General features: G+C 44.5%; 1 protein-coding gene across 5 annotated transcripts in view; it reads right to left on the bottom strand.

Moving 5' to 3' along the window:
- LOC122791042 (myomegalin-like) overlaps positions 1 to 18,074 on the bottom strand; it is a 3,200,315-nt gene that overhangs the window by 2,529,704 nt on the left and 652,537 nt on the right. For all 5 annotated transcript variants that reach the window (XM_044058817.1, XM_044058818.1, XM_044058820.1 and 2 more), the window contains exon 11: positions 6,256 to 6,375. In XM_044058817.1, coding sequence (XP_043914752.1) covers positions 6,256 to 6,375 — 120 coding nt within the window. The remainder of the gene's footprint in view (positions 1 to 6,255; positions 6,376 to 18,074) is intronic.

The raw sequence follows: 18,074 nt of genomic DNA on the forward strand, positions 1-18,074 counted from the left end.
AATGATAGAGCATCCACTTTCCAAGCTTTTTTGATGAATTCTTGTGCAGAATTTTTCCAACTGATAGTTCTGGGGTGAGGGAAAAAGACCTATGTCTGGGCTCCCCCATTTGCATGTCAACATGTTGAAAACTTGTGGTTCCAGTTTCCATTCGTGTGGGTCCATAAGATTTCTGCTTAGTTCGTCTGCCAGAGTATTTAGCTTTCCTGGCAGGAACTGAGCTTGTAGCTGTATTTGATAAGTCAAGGCCGTATTCCACAATGCCATGGCTAGTCAGCAAAGGGGGTAGGAATGTGTACCCCCCCCCTGCTTGTTTATGTACCACATAACTGTGGTGTTGTCTGTCTTTATCATTAGTTGTCCTGGATGAAGTTAGTCCTTGAAGGCTGTCAGAGCATTCTGTACAGCTAGCATCTCTTTCTGATTGATATGTAGGTGCATTTGATTTTGGCTCCATTTGCCCTGAATGCACTTTCCTGCCAGATGAGACCCCAAGCATAGTCAGATGAGTATGCAGTTAGGATTTGTGCGGCAGGGAGTGGAGTGAATGACAGTCACTTGTTTTGGTGTCAGGCTTCTGCCCACCATAGGAACTCTAGATGCAGGCAAGGTATAATAGGAATCATCGTTTCCAGGCTGTGACAATGTTGACTCCATAAACTTTTTAAGTACCACTAAGTTTCCTCATATGCAGTCTTGCATATGGAATTAGAAGAATGCAGGACGCCATGAACCCCAAGGCTTGTAAAATTTGCCTTGCAGTTAGCAGGGTTTTTGTGGCCAGCAGTTTGAAGTAGGTCACCAATTGAATTTGTTTTTCTGGCGTAAGGTAAGTCATCTGGGCAGTTGTATTTAAGCTTGCACCCAGGAATGTAATTTTTTGAGAGGGTACCAGTTGTGATTTCTTTTCGTTTATGGTGTACCCTAGACAAGTTAGAACCCTTTTTACAAACGCCAGATGCTTTAGAAGAGTGTCCTTGTTTTCTGCCTGAATTAGACAATCGTCCAGGTATGGATACATCTGAGTATTTCTGTGCCTGCAAAATGCAATTACTGGAGCCAGGCACTCTGTGAAGACCCTGGGTGCAGTAGATGAGCCAAAGGGCAGCGCAGAGAACTGGTAATGCAAGTAGCCTGCTTTGAAGCGGAGGTATCTTCTGCAAGATTCCCTGATTGGGATATGCAGGTAAGCCTCTTAAGTCTAGAGTTACCAACCAGGCATCTTTGCCTAGCATAGGTAGTAACTGTTGAACAGTCAGCATCTTGAATTTTGGAATGACCAGAAAAGTATTTAGAGTGGATAAGTCCAGAATTGGATGCCATGATTTGTCTTTTCTGGGTACCAGGAAAAGTCTTGAACAGAAACCTTGTCCCTTTCCTCTTCTGGTACTGGATGAATAGCCCCCATATTCATGAGGGACAGAACTTGTTTCTGGGCCTCTGCCCACTGATTTGGGGGCAGATCTGGCCATCCGTTTGGGACTGGCAACATATGGAATTGAAATCTGTATCCCTGGGATACTATATTTAAAACCCATTTCTCCTGGGTAATAAGTTGCCAGTTTCGTGCATGAAGTGCCAGTTTCCCCCCAAAGGGGCGGCTAAAAGGTAAGTGCGTGGTGATTGTAGAGGAAAGTCATTGAGACTGTTTACCATAGGGAGGTGCCTTGTTGTTTCCAGTTAGGAGGTGGAGGCACCCCATTGTTATGTTCTAAAAGTTCCTTGTGACTGGAACCTGGAGCCTTTGGAATGTCTGGATTTGACTTGAACAGCTCTCAAGGGAACTGGAAAGGACCAGTTCTTAGTAGGCCAGTGCCTACTAAATCTTGGAGTCTGCACTTCTAAGAAATATTTCACAATTTGCATAGATTTAGCTTTATGTTCCATCTTTTTTAACACTTCTTCAGCTTTATTATCAAAGAGACGGTCCTGTTGTAAAGGAGCATCCAACAATTTTGCTTTAACATGTCAGGCAGAGTTTGCTCTTTGAGCCAAGCATGCCTTCATAGCACAGATCCAGTTACAGCAGCCCTGCAAGAGACCTCCAAGGAATCAAAACCACATTGCAAAGTATGTTTTCCAACTTGTTCAGCTGAATGTAATAAATCCTGCAAATCTTTATTTTCCACACAGTCAGAGATTAACATCATTTTCTACTTAAGTAGTCCCATGGTATGCTGTTGATATTTAAACATATGAAATTGACAGTTAAAAGCCCTAATTGCCAAAGGTTGCAGACGTGTAAACCTTCTTACACCATCTATCCAGCGCCCTGGAATCTCTATCAGAAGGGGTAGGATTTTTAGCAGTAGAGGCCTTAACGCCCTTGGGACCCTGAGAAATGGTTTCAGGATCAGCAGTAGGGTTTTTGAAAAGGAATTTGTGGGAGTCAGGAACCCTGTAGTATCTGGTTTACTAGGAGCCGGAGGCAGAGAATCAGGAGTTATACTAGATTCTGAAAAAAACATCAACAATGTCTAGAACAGGAGGTATAGCCAAAGGCCTATGCTGAGGAAGAAGAAGAAAATCCCTAAGTCTATTTTTAGATTCAGAGAAATCCTGACTTTCCCAGTGGAAATGTTCCCTTAAGGTATGTAAAGTTTCTCCAAAAGAGAAATCTTCAGGGGGAGAAGCAGAAGGCATGGAATCTTCTGCATCAGAGTCCGCATAAGTAGGTATAGATAAATCCTGTTCAGTAGAAGAATCAGAAGAAATAGAATCCTGATCTGAAGATTCATAGTCAGTGCCTTGCCTAGGCCTCTTAGCAGGAGGGGGTTGGCTACCCCTGATCAAGGTAATTAAATCTTCAGCCATTTTGATCATTTGTTTTTTAGGCATAGGGGCCTGCACACGTGGCCCAAGCATTGTTTTTTTAGACATAGAAGTAGATTTTGGCCTTAGTTTTAAAAATGGCATCAGTTTAATATACAAATCTTTAGGCCTGAAAACACCCTCAGAAGCCGGTGCCTGCACAGCGGCTCCGGACCCATCTAAGGTAGAGACATCCATGGGTTCAATACTTAAAGCATCTCGCGGCATACCAGACTCGAATGGGTCTCAGTAGAGGCCTGCGAAGCAAAAGTAGCGGGTATCAGGGGCTGCGAAAGCACCTCACTGAGTACCGGCGAACTAGCGACTGCCTTAGGAGAAGCGCCGTCGTCAGTTTTGGACCTCGACGGTCTGTCTTTTTCTTTGCGTTTTTTAGGTATTCTGGTAGTCGGATTGCTAACAGACGTCATTTCTGGATAGTTAAGTGATGAGCCAAAATATTCAGACGTTTAACAGTGCGTTAATTAAATCTAGCACAAAACCGCCAGCAAGGTACGTTATGCTCAGGGCCTAGGCAAGTAATACAGTACAAACGAAAATTCTTATGAGGTATTTGCTTCCCACAAGTAATGCAATTATTAACTTTTATTGACATCGGTAAGGAGCAAGAAAAAGTTTCCCCAATGGGGTACTTCGCTTTTAGTTGAAGACTTTGGTTCTGAAACTCAAAAATGAAAATTTCAGGGGTCGGCCGACCGGCACTTGCGAACTGCTTCTGCTACCGCGTGGCAAGAAAGACTGATGTAATGGCATCGGCTGCATGTTTTATACCCCTGATGACCTGACGTCATGGAAGAAGGGACAGCAACCGACGCAGGACCCAAGACTTTGTTAATCAGGCCGACTGAGGGCAACTTGCCAGCAGATTACCCCAAATGTAATGACTGCAACAGTGAAACACGAAGAACATCCCTTTTGGGGTTGGCAGTGTGTGAAAATAAAATCATTACCCCTGGGACACTATGTTGAGTACCCATCGGTCGTTGGTGATGGAAGCCCCGTGTTTTGCATGAAAGGAGAGTTTTCCTCCTAGGGGCACAAGCAGGTGGGCAGAGGTAAGGAGTGGAGTTGTAAAGTCATTGTGAGTTCTTTCCATAAGGGGGTGGCTTAGCACTCCCTGCTTTTGATGTGGAGGAACTCCATTGCTTAGATCTCTGCATTCCCTGGGGCTACTGTCTGGGGGGGGTCTGCTTCCCCTAGATCTTGTCTGAGCTGGCCTTGAGAGGGCTGGAAAGGACCAGTGTTTGGTGGGGCAATGCCTACTGAACCTCAGAGGCTGGACTTGCAAGAAGTCTTTAACTATCTGCATAGATTTAGCTTTTTCTTCCTTCTTTAAGGCCTCTTCTGCCTTCGTGTCAAACAAATTGTCTTTGTGCAATGGTGTGTCCAATAGTTTTGATTTGACATTGTCTGGCAAGGTCTGTTCCTTAAGCCAAGCATGCCTTTTAAGTACAGAACCTGTGACTGCTGCCCTGCAGGACGCTTCTAGGGCATCAAAGCCACATTGCAAGGTGTGCTTAAGTAACTTGGTTTGCTGAATGCATAAGCTCCTGCAATTCTTTATTTTCTGCACAAGTTGGCAAGGTAGATAATCTTTGTTTAAGGAGTTCCATTTTATGTTGCTGGTATTTCAGCATGTGAAACTGACAATTTAGTGCTGTAATAGCAAGAGTTGCAGAGGTGTATACTTTTTTTTTACCCCATCTGTCTAAAGTTCGGGAATCCCTGTCCAAAGGGGTGGGATTTTTGGCTGTGGTTGCTTTAATATTTTTAGGTCCCTGGGAGATGATCTCAGAGTCACAGTAGGATTTTTGAAAATAAATTTGTGAGATTCAGGGACTAATACTGGTCAGGTATCCCAGGGAGCAGGTGGTAGGGTGTCAGGAGTTCAGCTAGATTCCATGAAAACATCATCCACAACATCCAGGACAGGAGGACGAGCTAAGGGTCTGTGCTGTGGTAAATCTAAAAATTCCCGGAGTCTCTTTTTGGACTGAGAGACAATCCTGACATTCCCAATGGAAATGTTTTGTCAAAGTATGTAGGGTTTCACCAAAAGAAAAATCTTCTGGAGGAGAGGCAGAGGGAATGGATTCCTCTGCATCTGAATCCTCATAAAACAGACAAGAGCATGTCTTCATAGTCTGAAACCTCACAGTAGTCGGACTCCTGGTCAGATAAAGCTGCTGGGGACCAGTCTCTTTCTTTAAGAAGGGGCAGGCTGGCTTTCCCTAATAAGCATAAGGTCCTTCTGCCATTTTAAGCATTTGAGACTGAGGCATGGAAGCAAGTGCTCGAGTTGTGGTAGTCGTTTTTTTAGGCATAGTTCGTACCCTGGGCCTTAAAACCTTGGTAGTTTTATAAAGAACTGAAGACACGAAAGAAGTCGTTGGTTTGTGTCAAATATCGATAGTGCGAAGAACTTCCTTGGAAGCCGGTGCCTACTCAGCGGCTCCAGCTCCAAATAAGGTAGAGACATCCGCAGGATCCTTAATCAACAAAGAGTCTTGCAGCATACCGGACTCCGAACAGGTCTTGGTAGCGGCCTGCGAATCCATAGAAGCGGGCTTCAGGGGCTGTGAAAGCGCCTCACTGAGTACTGGCGAACTGGCGACTAGCTTAACAGAAGCATTGTCAGCAGTTTTGGACCTGTGTGGTCTTGTCTCGGTCTTTATCCTTATGTTTTTTCATAAGATCAGTAGTCGGATGGCTTACCGAAGCCATTTTGGAATTCTGAGATCGAGAATGAAAGTATTTAGCTACGATAAGGGCCCGATGACATAGTTCTGGCATTGAACAAAGCACAAAACCGACAGCAAGGGACATTGTTGTCTGGGGCCTAAACAGGTGACACAGAAGAATGGAAATCTCTGTGTGGTATTTGCTTTCCACAGGCGAGACAATTGTTAACCTTTCCCGACATCGGTTAGAGCAAGAAAAAAGGATCCCCAACAGGGTACTTAGCTTTAGAAGACTTCAACTTCAATTTTGGAATCGAAAAACTCCGGTAGCAACCGACCGGCACTTGTGCGAACTGCTTCTGCTTTGGCCTCCTTCGCAAGAAAGACTGATGTAATGGTGTCGGCTGCCTGATTTTATACCACTTACGACCTGACATCAGTCTTGGAGCAACAGCAACCAATGCAGAAATACTAAGCCTCTGGTATTCGGGCCGAGTGAGGGCTGTCCCCTGGCAGGATAACCCAAGTGTGATGACTGCAACAGTGAAACACGAAAAACATTTGGTTTTCGATCGTGAATCTGCTACTGTAAAAAAGTATTTTTTCATTGATCAGCTTATTTGTATGGAAATCAAATAACTAAAGTGTGATAAATGTCCATAGAAAATGTAGCCAAAACATTCTACAGAAATCCTAATCCTGTACTGATAGAATGTGTGACTACAAAGCACCAGCAAATAATTACCTCTTTTTCTTTTTTCTTTAGTGCAAAGCTAAGACCTTGAATAAGTTTATCCCTCTTCAGGCTTTTCAGTTTTTCAGCAGCAAATTCATCTTGCACTTCCTTCAGTTTCATTTGCATTGTCTAAGTCCAAAAAGAACAGAAAACAATGATACTTGCATACTTTGAATTCCTGTCTCTGCCTTAATTCTATGCAACGTACAGTAATTTCACACTATTAAATCTTTTAAATACACTTTACAATGATGCCGGTGCCTACTGGATCTTACCTGGTTACAAAAGGAAAATGCCTAGGGGCTTACAACAGTATGTATGATGTCCTCCAAAACAAGGGACACTGTACAGAAAGGTGGATCCATCCAGTCCTTCAAACACAGAGAAGTTGAGAAAAGTGATATCAGAAGAAACTTTTAATCATTATTAATCCCGCACAGACAAAATTACTCATTCCCCTAAGCAAAAAAAAATAAATAATTTTACAGGACTGACTTCTTGATGTCAGATTTTTATATCAGCTTATCTAACCAACTGCAACTCAACATATTGCAGGGAAAAGTTAAATGTCAGCCCAGCATGCAGCATTTTCCCTTTGATACTGGAAAGATCAGAAGACTGCAATTTCTGTCACCATATCAGGAAGCTGCATACATGTTCCAGTGAAGTGCAGCGTTTGTGTGTGTGAGGAGCCTGCACTTCAGAGGGACTGACTTTTGACCGAGACATTAAGTTGAGGCTCCATTTGCTGGTTATAAAGGATAAGATTGGAGCCTGCTGACATGCAGTTCCAGAACAGGAAGTGACTGTTAGTTGAACGGAAAGAGGTAACCACCTTAGCACCCCATCCTTCCCTTTCTTTCACCTACAGTGTCATGCATTTTATTTATATCTGCATTTTTTTAAAAAGATACGAGTGACAGCGAGGAACACAGAACAAGCAGAATTTCCCTGCACATTCCAGTGTTATTTTTATTCAGCTAGACTGACAAGATAAACAGATGTACAGGTAGACTGTTAATTCAATTTAAGGGGGGCTACTGTCCCCCTTATCTCCTACCTGCTCATATATATTTTTAAATATTTAGAGTGGAAAACTGAGGAGAGCACTGCTTCACCTTACAAACAGGATTAATGGGGGAGGGGGGTAGTGGAAAAGTGACATGGTACCTTTCAAATCAAATGTGTGTAAACAGCTATTAGGAAACTGATGCTCCTCTAATCTTCCAAAGCAGTCAGAATGTCATAACAATTGTCAAACCCATGCTGCCAATTAACATTCTGACAGCTACAAAGACCATGGAGAACACTGGGCTCTGCTAGTTTAACTCTCATAAACCTATCCAGTGGTACTTGGAAAGGATGTTAGAGGTCTACTGCATGTAGCAAAGGAAAAGAATGGGAAGGAAAAAGTTGATAAGAGAAAAACATTGCTGCATCTAACAAACTGCATTTATATTCTATGAACTGTAATAGGATGGTGTTGCATTACTCGTAATACTAAAGCACAGAGTACATTTTGAAACCAATCCTTTAAGTAGCAGTTACGTGCGCAAAGGAGTGGAAAGAAAAAAATGTTATGTACTCACCATAACTATGCATCTCTGTCTGTTTTCATCCTTCCTCAACTGACGGGTTTCAGATCAGGCTTCGGCCACTTCGTTAACCTTAGGCTTTATAGCTTGAGCTCCTCCCCTTGCCCATAACCCTCTCTTCTCCTGACTTACCTCAAACAGTTCGTTCTCTAGTCAGCCGACCAATATATGTCAAAGGATACCCAGCCATCAGCATATTCTAAATTAAGTTGTATATCAACTATAGCAGAAAGAAAAAGACAAGACTGAAGCTCATGCATCAAAGCTGACAGGACATACCCCTCATACCAGAAGATCATATGACGGGAGCTCATAAAATAGGAAGGGGGCTGGAGGACAGGAAGTTGAGGAAAAAGAAGTTATGTCTTACCATAACGTTCAATCTGTGTTGTAGATCTTTGTTCATTCATTACAAATAGGACTTCGGTTCCGTCCTTGGAACAGATACGGCCGTTTCCAAGCTCGCGCCAGCCAAAAACTCTCAACTAAGACCTACCCATAATGCCCCTCTCCTAGTTACTTCAGATCAGGTTTGCCCACTCCTATATAATAGAGGTAGTAATAGAAAAATAGCAGAAGGCTCTGTCTGAGCAAATACCCTAACCAGGAGTTCCTAAAATCCACCAGAAGTTCAGGCAGGGGGAAGGAGGGCGGGAAGTAATGAATGAACAAAGATCTACAACACAGATGGAACATTATGGTAAGACATAACTTCTTTATCTGATATTGTAAATCTTTGTTTATTCATTACAAAATAGGACAGAGTCCCCAGCTACTTGAGTCCTGGGTGGCCCTAAGGAAGGATATTCCTGAGCACCATAGAACCAAAAGATGCTCATCCCCTGGAGGCCAAATCCAATTTGTAATGAGCGATAAAGGTATGCTGTCTTGCCGAAGTGGCTTCACCCATAGAGGGTCTGGAATTAAATGCTACAGAAGTAGCCATAGATCTGGTAGAATGAGCCTTTATTCTGGAAGGTAAGGATAGCTTATTTTGTTGGTAGATAAACGTAATGACGTTTTTAAGCCAGGAGGATAAAGTCACTTTGGAAAAAGGTTTACCCAATCTGGGTCCTGCAAAGGCCACAAACAATTGATGTTTTCCTGAAAGATTTAGTCCTGTCCAAACAACAACGAAGCTGCCGATGCACATCAAGGGTGTGCAAAAGGTACTCCCCTCTATTAGAATGCTGAGGAAAGAAAACCGGCAGGTTAATAGATTGGTTAATAGAAGATCCAGAAATGACCTTGGGCAAGAAAGAAGGGTCAGTACGAAGAAACACCCTATCCGTATGGTAGATCAAGTAAGGTCCCTTGACACTCAAGGCCTGTAGCTCAGATACTCTTCTTGCTGAGGTAAGTGCAACTAGAAGTAAGGTTTTCCATGACAAAAATTTTAAATCACATGAACCAAAGGGCACGAAAGGAGGACCTGTGAGAGACTGAAGCACCAAAGTCAAGTCCCAGGGTTCTAAGGGAGGCTTGACGGAGGTTTAACGTGTAATACTCCTTTAAAAAATGTCTTGCATAGGCGGTGTGACATAATCGAAGAATTATCAAGTCCATTATGAAAATTGTCAATAGCTGCTAAATGTACAGCGATTGCTGATGCTGAGGCTCCTGCATGTAAAAGAGTTGTCAGGTACTGAAGGATCTTTTGAATACACAGAGAAGGGATCTATGTTCTGATCTTTGGCCCAAATAGAAAACCTAGTCCATTTACTAGAATAAACTTTCCTGGTGGAAGATTTTTGTGAAGCCAGAAGAATTTCACGAACAGGAGATAGGATGTCAGGCAGCCTGGCAATCACTGGAAGTGGAGGAACTAAGCTGTGAGCTTGAGACTGTGGAGGTTCGGATGAATCAGTTCCTGAGGATGAGATAATAGGTCTTGGGAATGATCCAGGATCCACAGGCTGTGAATCAGATAAGGAAATAGAAATGGGAACCATACTTGACGGGGCCAGTAGGGGGGCAATAAGGATCACATTGCTTCTCAACCTCTGAGCTTTCTGGAGAAATTTTGGAAAGGGGGGAAAGGCATACAGAAGACCCGAGGACCAATCGTGTGCTAGAGTATCCCTCAGGAGTTCCCCCTGGGGGGGGGGGGGGTCAGGGCAAAGTAGCTTCTGCATTTGTAGTTTAGCGGGGAAGCAAACAGACTGCAGCAAGGCTTGCCCCAGCATCGGAAGATCTGATCTGCTGTTACAGGGTTGAGAGACCACTCGTGAGGCATCAGGATGTCCCTGCTCAGATTGTCCGCAATAAGGTTGGAACTCCCAGGAATGTGCATTGCTATAAGAAAGCAGTTGGAAGGTATCACCCAGTGCCAAATCCTCATGGCTTCCCGACACAGGGGGTAAGACCTGGTTCCGCCTTGCTTGTTGATGTACCAGATGACCGACATGTTGTCTGACTAAATTACCATGGTCCCAGAGGGTAGGGATGCATGGAATACTTGCAACACTAAGAGAACTGCCCTCAGTTCCAGGACATTTATGTACAAATTGGCCTCCATGGGGGACCAGGTGCCTTGCACCGTCTTTCTCAGGAAATCCCCCCCCCCCAAACAGGGAAGCATCCGTGGTCACCGTGGCCTGGGGAAGACAGAACACCAAAGATTAATTTGTGGCTTCATCCACTATAACATTTCTTCATTGCACCGGTTTGTAAGACGTATCATGTGGTCGAGTGGGTGAGTTGGAAACAAGCATTGTGCGGAAAGGAGCCACTGCAGGATTTCCATGTGCAGCCTCGCCAGTGGTACTAACGTAATAGCAACTGCCATGGAGCCGAACAGTTGCAGTACAAGATGTGCTGGTACACAGGTCATAGGTCTGAGGAAGAAAGTCTTGGATTTGGTGTCTTACTTTTGAAAGCCTGTGAGGGGGGAGAGAAGCTTGACAGGATATTGTGTCGAAGACCGCTTCAATAAATTCCAGTCTCTTCATTGGGGACTTTTGAGGCTTGTCCTTGTTGATTGCAATCCCCAAGTGGAGAACGAGACCTTGAGTGTAAGAGAGGCTGTGGACTAGGAGATTCCTGGTTGGAGCGGTAAGGAGACAATCGTCTAGATACGGAAACACCTGGAATCCTTTTACTCGAAGATGAGCTACCACAACTGCCAGGGGCTGTCGAGAGACTGAATGGCAGTGCCCTGAACTGGTAGTGACTGGCTCCCAGCCAGAAGCGGAGAAACCTTCGGGAGTGGTGATCCATCTTTATGTGATAGTACGTGTCCTGGAGGTCTAGAGAGCACTTCCAGTTGTCCCTCCCTAGGAAGGGAAGAATGGACTGTATCGTGACCATCTGAATTTTTAAGGTTTGACAAATTTGTTCAATAGGCTGAGATCCAGGACTGGTCTCCAGTCAACTGTCTTTTTTGGCACTAAAAAGAACCTCGAGTGAAACCCGGATCCTGTCTGGTCTGGTGGGACTGGTTGGATGACTTTTTCTTAGCAGCCTTTCTATTTCTAAGGCTGCTAATTCCCTCTGATTGGGTGGTACATCGGGGATTCTTTTGACAGGCCTGGGAATTAAATCCAATGGTATTTGGTAGCCCCTGGATATTATTCTCTGCACCCAAACATCGGTAGTAATAAGATGCCAGGCTGGTAGGGGCAGAGAAAAATGACCCCCCCCCCCCCCGACTGCTTCCAGAGGAAAGCAATCGGGCTGCTGCTCAGAAGCGGTGGTAGGGTCTGCTGGAGAAAATCTCTAGCACTCTGGTTACATGTACCCCCTCTACCCCAAAAGTGGAGTCTTCCAGATGAGTTGCCCCCTCTGCCCCGGGGAGACTGTTCACCACGAGTGTCATGAAAAGATCCTTGGGATTTCTTGAAAGTACAGTTTTGTACCTACCATAAATGTAGATGTTCGAGTGCGTATACAGCTGCAGTCATCGCACTTTGGGTTATCCTGCCATCAGGCGGGTCCTCGGTCGGCCCAATTCCAAAGTCTAGGTCTGGCATCTGTTGTCGTCGCTTCTTCCCGGACGTCAGAATCAGGAACCCGGTAATATCTCTCTGGTTTAAATGGGGCTGGAGGTAATGAATCTGGATTAAGACTGGCTTCTGCGTACACATCATCCAAAATATCTAAGACAGGAGGAATAGCCAGGGGCCTATGCTGGGGAAGTAGTAGAAATTCCCTGAGCCTTTTCTTGGAATCTGACTAATCTTGGCCTTCCCAGTGGAAGTGCTCTCTCTCAGTGTATGCAGGGTTTCCCCAAAAGAGAAGTCCTCAGGGGGGGGGGGGGGGGAGTCCTCAGCATCAGAGTCTTCAAATGGGGAATAGGTGTAATCCTGGTCCTCAGAATGGTCTCCTGGTCTGAGGAAGGGTAGTCTTCCTCCAACCTGGGTCTTTTGTCTGAGGGGAGGTTGAGAACCCCTGATGAGAGTAATCAAATCTTCAGCCATTTTAAGCATCTGTTTTTTAGGCATGGGGCCTTGAGAGGGGGTCTGAGGCCCTTGGTTTTTCATTTTCATTGCAGCTTTAGACTTAGTGAATGATTTAAAAGAGGAGGTGGTAGGCCTGAAAACGCAGAAATGGCAGGCCTCGCTAAAATTTTGGTTTCCCCGCCAAGAGTGGCGTCGGTATCTGCAGTGGGAATGGAGATCGAGGATCCTGCGGCCTCGGGTACTGAAGTCACCGGTAAAATAGTTTCATCGGTAGTCAGGGGCTGCATAGGCGCCTCGCTGAGAACCGGTAGTCGGCCTAAGCTCTCAGTACAGGCCTCGGAAGCCTATCCTTATCCTTGCGTCTTTTGCCTAAAACTGGCGTCAGAGCATCCGACAAGATATAATTAAATTTTTTGCCAAAATAATGAAAGGCGAACTCCGCCCGGCGCTTAATAGTGCACTTGTTAAACCTAGCACAAAAACGGCAGGCCGAGACGTCGTGGTCTGGCCCTAAGCAAGGCATACAGTAAGAGTGAAAATCCTTATGTGTATTTGCTTCCCACAAGAAATGCAATTATTAACTTTGTCTGACATCGGTCTGAGGCAAGAAAAGTTTCAACAACGGGGTACTTAGCTTTAAAGAAGACTTCGGCTGAAATACTGTTCATAAATCTCAGGAGCTGGCCGACCGGCACTTGCGAACTGCTTCTGCTTCGGGTACCGCGCGGCAAGAAAGACTGAAGAAAATGGCGTTGGCTGCCTCTTTTATACCCCTGCCGCACTGACGTCAGGGAAGAAGCGACGACAACAGACGCCGGACCTAGACTTTGGAATTCGGCCGACCGAGGACCCGCCTGACGGCAGGATAACCCAAAGTGTGATGACTGCAGCTGTATGCACGATGAACATCCACATTTTTCCTCCCTTCTGGTTCCTGGAGTAGGACCTCTGGGGTTTGGAAAAGAGTATGTCCATAGCAGACAAGGTCTTGCAGTCCTTCTCACTTCGTGCAAGTGTGTCCTGTACTTTGGGTCCAAAAAGTGCAGATTCATTGACAGGTGCATTGACGAAGGAAGACTTAATGGGGGTCTGCGAAGTCACACAACTGCATCCAAGCATTAAGTCTCATGACAATGCCTCATGCGGCAGCTCAAACTGCCCCCTCGGTGGTGTGAGATATCAAACTCATCGAGGAGTTAGAGATGGATTTAAGGGTAGCTAACTGTGAGGCGACAGTGTCACGCACCTCATTAGGCAGTATCCCAGCCAAACAGGAAGACATTTTGGTAATTGGGTCTCTTTGGAGGCGAGTAAAGTGTGCCAGATAGTTCAATGACCAAATGGCGAATGTTGCTGAAGCAAAGGGCCATTTCCCCAGTCAGTCCATGGTCCGGGGACTCCCTGTTCAGAGGATGGACAGTGACCTATCTTCTGCCAGTTCACTCTTGGTGGCCGCCGCCACAACCATAGAATCAACTGTCAACTGCTTGGACCAGTGGGGCTTGTCTTCAGGTGTAGATACAATTTTGTCTGGCCTCAGGGGGACAGGTTCTACGTTGTCCGGGGCCTTCCAGGCATGCTGCACAATGAGCTTAACAAGGTCATCTGCCGGTGGGGTCACCCAGGAAGTAGATGGCTGGGCACGGAAGGCCTGCAAAAACACAGATTCCTCAGAAAGTTTAGAGGGCTTCCTGTCTCCCCACTGCTTGAGGATTTCGAGAATGTCTCTGAATGAGACGTCGTCTGGGAGAGACCGTGGGGACCCTTCCCCCTCATCACAATCGGTGTCTTAGGTGATAGATTCCTTTGGGGAATCAAGGTGCTTCCTCTTGCACTGTTTCTTCTGGGTGGCTCCCCAGTGGGATCTTCTGACGACGACTCTGGAGAAGGGGTCCCCTTCAAAGGGGGGTCTTGCGACTCCCATGCCCTGGGTCCCGAAATAGAGGGTTTGGACAGCCGCATGCTGGGGGGGGGGGTTCTGATAATGATGTCACTGGTTCTGACTGCGAGCCTGCAAAGGCAAGGACCCTCTCCATCACTTGGAAAGCAGGCCCGCCCGAGGAGGGATGGGAGCCCGCAACCGGGAAGGACAACCTCGGACCCAGGGTTACACCCCTACCAGAGAAACCCACCTCCAGGTGAGGAGCTCCGAGAGGACAGACAACGCCAGTGAGAAATATGAAAAATGTTCTTTCAGGTCTTTTAATTCAACTTCAGTTCTAAACTGGATCATTATTCTTTTTTGTCTGTAAAAAGCTTGCACCACATAGTCTGACCACAGATAAATATTTTTCTTTTGCTCATATACACCCAAAAAATTTTCCACGGTCTGCCCAGTCTCAAATATCAGGTCACAAAATGTCTCTTAATTAATTAAAATAAATGCTGGCATTATGACAGAGTCGTTATGACACAGTCCCAAACCTCATACCTGTTCAAATTTTCTTCTTTTTTACTGCTCACACATACTTCTTTGTTCCTTCTCCAACAGTTTGTGCACAAGTTTTTGTCTCTTGCACTTTTTCTAGTAGTCTCTTCTCCTATTTATTCCATGATGTTGCTCCATGAAATTGCTGCTCCATTTTCTCACTTTGGTTTACCACTTCTTCCAAATTATCATCCCGCACCCCGCCCCCCCAATTGGAAGGTTGTAATTATGCATTTTTCAGAGGTAACTCTCTCCTTCAATCTCCCCTGAAGGATTTCCTCTGAATCCATCTCTTTTTCAGCTATCTTTTCTCCAATGTCTGTTTTTTCTGCACCCACATCATCAGAAAAGACATCTGGTAGAGATTCTACCATTTTGACGAAATTATCAGCAACTTTCACTCCATTTTCAGCACAAGCTGAATCAGACATTTTCTTCTCCCTATTTCTCCAGGCCACTTCCTTGCCTGGAACAGGAAGTCTGTGTCACACATAAATTCTTCCTACTACCAAGAAGTAGTGGAAGTTTGCCAGTGATCTTGCCAAATTTCTCCATTTAGTAAAAATACCATCTTGGGTCTTACCTGAAAAGAGGTGACTAAAATACAGTCACAAAAAGATAGACAAATGGATCTTTCTCATGCAGAATCATGCCAATGGAAGCATGTGAAGCACTGATGACATGTACCCCAATATCCTAAGAAATTCCCTTGCAGATATCTGGTATTGAGTGGAGAAACTCAGGGGGAACTCTTGCAATATATCTTTATCTAGACGAAGAAAGATTCTGCCCTAGAAAAAACTTAACAGAGATCTCAGGAATCCAATTCTGTGAGAACGGATAAGAGAAGATTTTTTTCTAAGTTCATTTGAAAACCCAGACAGAGTAAGAGATTCTGAACAGTAGACAAGACTCTTGGATAGAGAAAGAGAAATAAGACAATCATCTAAAAATGGAAAGACATGAATGCCTTGAAGTCTGCAACAAGCAATTACTGGAGCCAAGCACTATATAGTACAGTTGTGTACACTTACCATAAATGTAGATGTTCGAATGTATTCACTGTTGCAGTCATTACATTTGGGGTAATCTGCTGGCAGGTTGCCCTCAATCGGCCTGAACAACAAAGTCTTGGGTCCTGCGTCAGTTGCTATCTCCTCTTACATGACGTCAGGTCGTCAAGGGTATAAAACATGCAGCCAACACCATTTTATTCAGTTTTTCTTACCCCAGATGTCAGGTGCCCCCCAAATGGGGAGCAAAAATATATATATATAAATATAAAAAAATATATGCACATATATATATATATATATATATATATATATATATATATATATATATATACACACACATATATATATATATATATATATATATATATATATATATATATATATATATATATAAAAATATATGTGTGTATATATAAACAGAAATATATGTAAATGCATGTTAAGCAACATAAACTTTACCTTCATCTAAAAGCAAATACACCACAAAAGGCTTTAGAATATAGCGAAGGAAAGAAGTTATAAAAAGGGATGGTGGGTGGTTAACCCGGACTGCAACAGTGAATACACTGTAACATCTACATTTATGGCAAGTGTACACAACTGTACTATGTTCTTTGTGTTTCACTGTTGCAGTCATTACACTTGGGTAGAATCCCAAAGCTATGGATGGGAGGATGGAACTAAATAGCATTAGGAGCGGCTATAAGGCCCTGCAGAACTGCACTGGCAAAGCCTGCCTTGGATTTGGAGAAGAGAGGCAAATGATAATGCTTTGTGAAGGTATGAACAGAGCTCCAAGTAGCAGCTTCTAGAATGTCTTTGGTTGGAACTCCTCTGAGAAAAGCTGCTGAGGTAGAGGCAGCCCTGGTGGAATGTGACTTGATCCCCTTGGGCACAAGTTTAACATGGTGCAAGTAGCAGAAACGAATGCAGTGGCTTATCCACTTAGAAATAGTCTGCTTTGATAAAGCCTTCCCCTCTGATCCTGCAGCAAATGCCACCAGTAGTTGCTCAGACTTTCTTAGAGATTTGGTCCTGTTTAAGTAGAATCTTAGTTGTCTGTGTACGTCCAATAAATGCAGAATCCGCACCCCCTTGTTCTGTGGATTTGGGTAAAATATTGGCAGGTGAATTGTTTGGTTAAGAGTCACACTGGATACCACTTTAGGCATAAAAGAAAGATTGGCCCTGAGGGGCACCCTGTCTGGGTAAAATGTAATAAAGGCTCCACAGCCATGAGAGGATGTAGTTCTCAAACCCTTTTTGCTGAAGAGATTGCCAAGAGGAAAGCTGTTTTCCAGGATAAAATTTTATATCCGCAGTAGCTGCTGGTTCAAAAGGAGGCAGGGTGAGTTTTTCCAGCACAAAATTGAGGTCCCATGCAGGAGTTGGTGATCTTCTGGGAGGCCTTAAATTTTTGGCCCCTCTAAGATACTGTTGAAGCAGAGGATGAGAAAAGAGGGGAGGCTCCGTGTTGTAGTGAGCCGAGATGTCAGAGGCATGGATTTTTATTGAAGAAAAGGATAGGCCCTTGTCAAGCATCTCAGTCAAATATTGTAAAATCTGAGGGATATTGGGCTTTGCTGTGTCCATTCCTTGTGCTTGGTTCCAAGCACAGAATCTCTTCCATTTATCAGCATAAGATTTTCTAGTACTAGGCCTTCTGGCTTCCAAAATGACATCCATCACAGATTTACTGAGGTGTCTGAATAATTAAATGATCAGCCATGCTGCAAGGTTCAGAGTTTGGAGCGGAGTGTGCAGAATTTGATTGTTCTGCTGACACAGTAGATGAGGTATTTGAGATGAGTACCAAGGAGGGATTGAGACATATTCCTTAGAATTGGGTACCAGTGCTGGCGAGGTCAGTCCGGAGCAATTAGGATCATTTTTGGTTTTTCCTGTCGGACCTTTAGTAAGACCTTGGAGAGAAGAGGCAGAGGAGGAAAGGCATAGACTGAGGTTTTTCCAACTGAAGGATAGGGCATCCACTTTCCATGCTTGTCTGTGATAAGTCCTTGTGCAGAATTTGTCCAGTTGATAATTTTGGGGAGAGGCAAATAGATCTATGTCTGGGCTCCCCCATTTCTGTGTTAACATGCTGAAGATTTGTGGATCCAGTTTCCACTTGTGCGGGTCCATAAGATTTCTGCTTAGGTCGTCTGCCAGAGTATTTTTTTTTTCCTGGCAGGAATTGAGCTTGAAGATGTATTTGGTAAGTCAAAGCTGTGTTCCACAATGCCATGGCTAGTCTGCAAAGGGGGTAGGAATGTGTACCCCCCCTGCTTGTTTATGTACCACATAACCGTGGTGTTGTCCGTCTTTATCAGTAGTTGTCCTGGATGAATTAAGTCCTTGAAGGCTGTAAGAGCATTCTGAACAGCTAGCA

This window comes from Protopterus annectens, chromosome 16.part0 (assembly GCF_019279795.1).
Source record: "Protopterus annectens isolate FY-2018-M chromosome 16.part0, PAN1.0, whole genome shotgun sequence".
In the NCBI taxonomy this organism is placed as follows: Eukaryota; Metazoa; Chordata; order Ceratodontiformes; family Protopteridae; genus Protopterus; species Protopterus annectens.